Raw genomic sequence first — 6,107 nt, 5'->3', positions numbered from 1 at the left:
TAGCTTTGGCTGGCCTCAAACTGTTGTCCTCCCATTTCTGTCACCTGCAGAGTAAAAACCTTTCTGAAAGCACAGACATATATAAAATTGGGGGGGGGGCAATTCACAAGAGATTTCATCACATGAATCCTTTCCCTAGGAGGTAGTCAATCATTTCTTAGGGGAATACATATGTATTTTTTTCCCATGCCTGGAAGTGTCAATGAGGCATTAACGCATTAAACTTGAATTGCAAAATTAAAAAGGTACCAAAATCAAGGATATAACACAACCTAGGATTTGGGATATTTGATACTATTAGAGAACATTCTTTAGGTTTATTCCTTTATTTTCCAGCTTTAGTGATATTCACACTATTCAGAAGCTGAAACTTTGACAATTAACAACATTAAGTCATAAACATAGTCATGCTGGTAGCTTTAGTATGGTCTTGTTTATAATCATTTGGGTAAATGCCCAAAAGTGGGATTGCTGGGTCATAGGGGAGCTCTATGTGGAGTCTTTTGAGGAACCTCCATACTGCTTTCCAAAGTGGTTGAACAAGTTTACATTCCCACCAAAAATGCAGTAGGGTTCCCTTTTGACCTCATCCCCTCCAGCATCTGTTGTTATTAGATTTCTTGATTACAGCCATTCTAACTAGGGTGAGGTGGAGTCTCAATTTTGTCTTGATCTGCATGTCTTTTATGGCTAGCGAAGTTGAGCATTTCTTCATGTGTCTATTGGTCATTCTTATTCCTCTTCAGAGACGTCTCTCTTTAAGTCTTTAGCCCAAAATTATTTATTGGGCAGTTGTTTCTTTAAGATTTTTTTGGAACCAAGCCAGATGCCCCTCAGTAAATGAATGGATAAAGAAAATGTGGTATATACATACAATGGAATTCTATGCCTCCATCAAAAAGAATGGCATTGTCCCATTTGTTAGGAAATGGAAAGCCTCGGAAAAAATTATATTAAGTGGAGTAAGCCAGGCCCAAAGTAACAAAGGTCACATAGTTTCCCTTATCTGCAATAACTAGTAAATGTCTAGGATAAGCAGAAAAGGTAAAAAGTTATGTGCATATGATCACATAAGATGATGTTAAGCAAAACAAACCCCAAGACAGAGACACAAGTGGGTTTTTTTTCTTGCTATTGTTTTTAATGTATTTATAATATACTATGTGATTTTTTTTGTTTCTTTTGTATGTTCTCCCCCCATGGTATAATCCGTTTTCACTGTATTTGATTTCTGTGCCCTGCAATCTTGTATATACATTTTTCTAATTTGGAGAGGGGAAGGGAAATAACAAAATGCTAAAACAAGGATACAGGTTGACCCATTATAACAATGAACAATCTTTACAATGTGGTTGGGGAAGGGGGGGTTCTGGAGCAAGAGAGGGAAAGGATGGTAGGGGAAAAAAAGGAAGGAGTAACAATGCTCTCGATAGGAAAAATACTCATTAGCTTACTCATGTAACTGTAACTCCTCTGTACAGTATTTTTACAACAAAAAAAAACATAAAAAGAACATTAAGTCATCATCTTACCATTGTTGTCTCTTGAATGGATCCAAAACTGTTAATAAAAATGTTGACTACTACATCAACAGGAATGCCTATGAATACAAAGGATATAGTCAGTAACTTGGTCAGATTTTGCATAATCCAGTTTATATTTTCAATTTTTATCCTTTTTCAGAAATCCACAATGAAACATGAACTCTTTGGTCATAATGTAACATATTTATAATTTTTAAAGTAGGATAACTATATAAATATATAATATGATAAAAATCAAAGTAAGATGAATTGTATTTTATGTATTTATTATTCAAAAATAACTTTCCTCTTAAATTACAGACATGAGAAAATATGTTTTCACTTCAAAAATGTGTTATTCCAGAGTCTTCAAGAAAGTGTAAACTGTTTCTTAAACCATCACAAAATAACTAGGGCTTTCTTACATTTTTCTAATCATTTACAGCTCTTAAATTAATTGGTATAATTTTATCCAAGAAAATTGACTTGATAAATTTTAATATATTTTAAATATATTTTTTATTTTTAATCAGACATAGTAGAGGCATTAAAAGGATTCTGCTTGACTTGCTGGAAAATAATTTAAAATTCATGGACTGTAAGCTAAGGTATGTTCAAACATTACAAATATCTTTCTTTTTAACTCCTTGTAGCTTCTGGTTGGGCTATCAAAGGGAAAATGTGACTGTAGCCTTTTAGCCATATAGCCTCTGACTGATGGAAAACAGGTGGCCAATCATTACAGGGCAGACATGTGACAGCCCAGACCAAGGCTGCTGTTGAAAGTAACTGAATAGGCCTGGTAATGAACAGAAATCCTGTTTTTACAACATACTTGTATAGCCATTTGACTGGAAGCAGCTGCAGACCTTTTCTTTGCAAAGGAGAGACAAAAAAATTAAGCTTTAAAATGTTAATCTGATCTACATCAAAATCTGTCCTAAACCATCAATAAGGATTACAGCTTTCCCATATGTGAACATTTTTTCCACAATCTTTCCTAAGTCATCAAGATTTAAACAACAACAACAACAAAGATGAAAGCAGAACAAAAATTTGACTTATATAAATATGCAATCTATGCATGATTTTTTTAAGTATAGTTTTCATTCTGGAAAGGTGTAATAAATGGTACTATTTTGTTGGGATAAAAATCATCTCTGTTGTAGACCACATAGTCACTTTTGTTCATAAAGTTCACATTTTTTAAAAACCACATGGCCATTCTCTATTTCAGCAAAAGAGTAGAAGGAACATATTTTCAAAGTGAAATAGCAACAAAAGTAGATTTTAAGTACATGCCACAACTGCTCTCCCTACTTTTACAATCACAATGGTGATTGTACAAATTCTGAAGTCTTTGTCTATAAATGAATGCAGGTGTGTCAGAGTCTACGTTTTAAAGCACTACATATAAAAATACAGCACTTAGAAAAGCTATTACAGAGCTTAGCCTATTCATCACAGCATACATTCTTGTTTTTATTCTCTACTTGTAGCCATATAAGATTATTGGAATGAATCTTTTGCTTATTAATAAATATTTTGGGCACTAAATTGTTCTGAACCTAAACAGATTTCAGAATCGTTACATGCCAATTTGAAATTACATTGTTTTGACTCTCACAAAGAATGATTGCATACAGATAAAATTTCTTTCTCAACTATAAAGAATGAATAGGGCTGGGAGGGGTTGAGCAACAAACCTTTGAAATTTGGTCTTATCCGGGGGTCATAACTGACTAACAGCCTGTTCAAGATGTTGCTGGTGGAGTTAGCAGGGACTCTTGCGAGGTCTTCTGCTGACTGCTGACTATAAGAAAGAAGAAAAAACCTGGTAAGGCTTAAGAAACAGTAAACAACAGAAATGGTAAATTTCTGAGAGAAAAGATTTTGTTTTTTGATTTTTGAAACAAAGCTACAATTTTTATATGGCTTTTCTAAACAGAATTAAAGAGTAGAAGATACTGTGAGCAACACAAGATATTTGAATGAAAAGTAACAACAACAAAAAGAAGTATTTTAACATTTAATTTTACTAAATCCATAAAACAGTCTTCTAAAGACTCTAGGTTACTTTCTATTAAAGCTACTTAGGGACAGACAGATCTTACCTGTCTTGAGAGAAATTGTGATCAAAGTCTAAGCAAGCACAAAAAGGATACACTCAAATGTCATTCTTTCTGATGGAGGCATAGAATTCCATTGTGTATATATACCACATTTTCATGATCCATTCATCTACCGAGGGGCATCTGGGTTGGTTCCTTATCTCAGCTATGGTGAATAATGCCACAATAAACACAGTTGTGCTGGTAGCTATAGCATGGCCTTGTTTGTGATGGTTTGGGTAAATGCCCAAAAGTGGAATTGCTGGGTCATAGCCGAGCTCTATATGTAGTTTTTTGAGGAACTTCTATACTATACTGCTTTCCAAAGTGGTTGAACAAGTTTACACTCACACCAATGCAGTAGGGTTCCCAATGTTCAAAAGGAAATGTACTCATTACCTTACTCATGTAACTGTAACTCCTCTGTACATTATCTTTACAATAAAAAAAGTTAAAAAGCAAAAACAAAATCAATACCAACAAAAACAACAACAATGAAAATATGTTTTCATTTCAATAAGTAGGATTTTAACTGTTCAGAAGAAATAAAACAGGATGTATTTAGTGAGACATAGTAACAAAGAGCTTTTCTATGTGTGTGGGTTAAACTCAGAGCCTTACATCCTCACTCAGCTTTTTCTCTCACTGGTACTCTACCACTTGAGCCAAATAACTGGCTTTTTTTTGCTGGCTAATAGGAGGCAAAATTTTCAAAGATTTGTTTGCTAGGGCTGGCTTTAAACTTCCATTCTTAAATCTCAAACTCTACAGTTGCAAGGATTTTAAGAATAAGCCACTGGCACCCAACACAAAGAATGATTTAAAATGTTGTTTTTTCTTAACTCTCTACCTAAGTAAAGCTTTATGTAAATGATATAATGTGACCAGAGAGACACTCTAAAATGTCATAAAAATCACACAGATACTAGAAAAATGATATTTTCCCAACAAGTTCATTGAATATCCTGCCTGTTGAGTTAAATATTAAAGTTTATGGAAAAAATTCTGATAAGACTGAATTGATACATGTACTTCTTTGAAATAGAAAGCATTGGAGTAGGAAACATTGAAGTAGAAAATGAAAACGATCAACTACATTTCCCAAAGGTAAAAGAGCTTATATAGATTTTTAACATTTCTTCCCATGGTTGTATCAAATCAACTATCGCACCTTCAGGTATTTGAAGATGGGTAATGAGAATTTTAATTTCATTGCAGGTGAAATTGGAACCTCCTTAGAGTCAATTGTTCTTAATCACACCCAGAACATGCTAAAGGGAATGAAGGGAAAATCGGGTATCAAGATGCAAGTTAGTGTTCAAACCCATGTACTAGTCTCACTCAAGGGAGGAAAATAGAATTATGAAATACACTTGTATTGGATGAATTAATGACAACTATTATTATGTTTCTTGATATAAATTCTAAGTGCATTTCTTCTTAACAATGCAAAGATAACACTAAGTTTTACAGTTTCAAACTTTCAGGCCTCATTTTTTCTTTTTTTTCATCTGTAAGCTGGGTCAATTAGACTCAAATTCTAGCCATCTATCTCTATCAACTTTTGTAGTTCTTCCAATAATCTAAACAGAATTAGTCACTCTTCCTCCATTACTGGATTTCATCTTTCTCGATATACAAATCTAAACCCAGACTGTTATTAAAATTCCCTTGCAATTCATCTCTTTTCTAAATTTTTGCCTCCATTGTTTAACCAAAGTACAGTGGCAATTATTTTATGGCTCTTTCCCCCATATCTATGTGTAGATACCAACTAGACATATCAGGTTATTTCAAACTATCTTATTTTTGTGAAGGATTAAGGTAGAGAGGAATTCTTATCATGCTAATTAAAAGCAGCATATTCAGGAAATTATCAGTTACTCCTCTAACCCTGACTGCTTGGATGGAAAAGCAAGCACTTTAGTTTCAGTTTGACAATGTAGAACTTAAGTGTGATTGATTCTTTTTGAACAATTACCCTAGTCTCTCCATTTCCCAGTGAAGAAGCCTGGCCCACATCAACAGTATACTGTAATTTCCTTTTTTATTTTTTTAAGCAATATTGGTTTGAACTTGGAGCTTCATGCTTGGTTGGTGAGTGCTCTATCACTTGAAGCACACCTTCATCCCTGCTTTTTGTTATTTTTGGAGAAAATGCCCCTAAGTATCTCTGTATAAGATGGTTTTGAACTGAAATCCTCCAGATCACAGCCTCCTCAGGAGCTATGACTATAGAAATGAGCCACTAGCACTTCTGTCGCTTTTTATTGGACAGCATACATATATGTATTGTTTTAGGGTGTGTGTGTGTATATAAAAATTACATGTATACTATATAATATTAGTATAGTATAATACTATATAGTATATATCTAATACAATATATATAATTATTGCATATATAATATATACTATATAAAATAGTATTTATATAGTATATATATTATATACTATATAAAATAGTATTTAT

At 33.3% G+C, this 6,107-nt stretch overlaps 1 protein-coding gene across 1 annotated transcript in view; it reads right to left on the bottom strand.

Annotated features, from left to right (window-relative positions):
• The window catches only part of Glrb (glycine receptor beta), a 92,477-nt gene that overhangs the window by 48,229 nt on the left and 38,141 nt on the right, over positions 1-6,107 (bottom strand). The window contains exons 3-4 of the mRNA XM_042668420.1: positions 3,230-3,336; positions 1,533-1,600 (exon numbers count right to left, since the gene is read on the bottom strand). Of these exons, the coding sequence (XP_042524354.1) occupies positions 1,533-1,600; positions 3,230-3,336 (175 nt within the window). The remainder of the gene's footprint in view (positions 1-1,532; positions 1,601-3,229; positions 3,337-6,107) is intronic.

Source organism: Dipodomys spectabilis, unplaced genomic scaffold, assembly GCF_019054845.1.
Source record: "Dipodomys spectabilis isolate Male_0828 unplaced genomic scaffold, ASM1905484v1 ptg000436l, whole genome shotgun sequence".
NCBI lineage: Eukaryota > Metazoa > Chordata > Mammalia > Rodentia > Heteromyidae > Dipodomys > Dipodomys spectabilis.
Note: the sequence above shows the minus strand (reverse complement) of the source record. Positions and strands in the feature narration are given on the sequence as shown.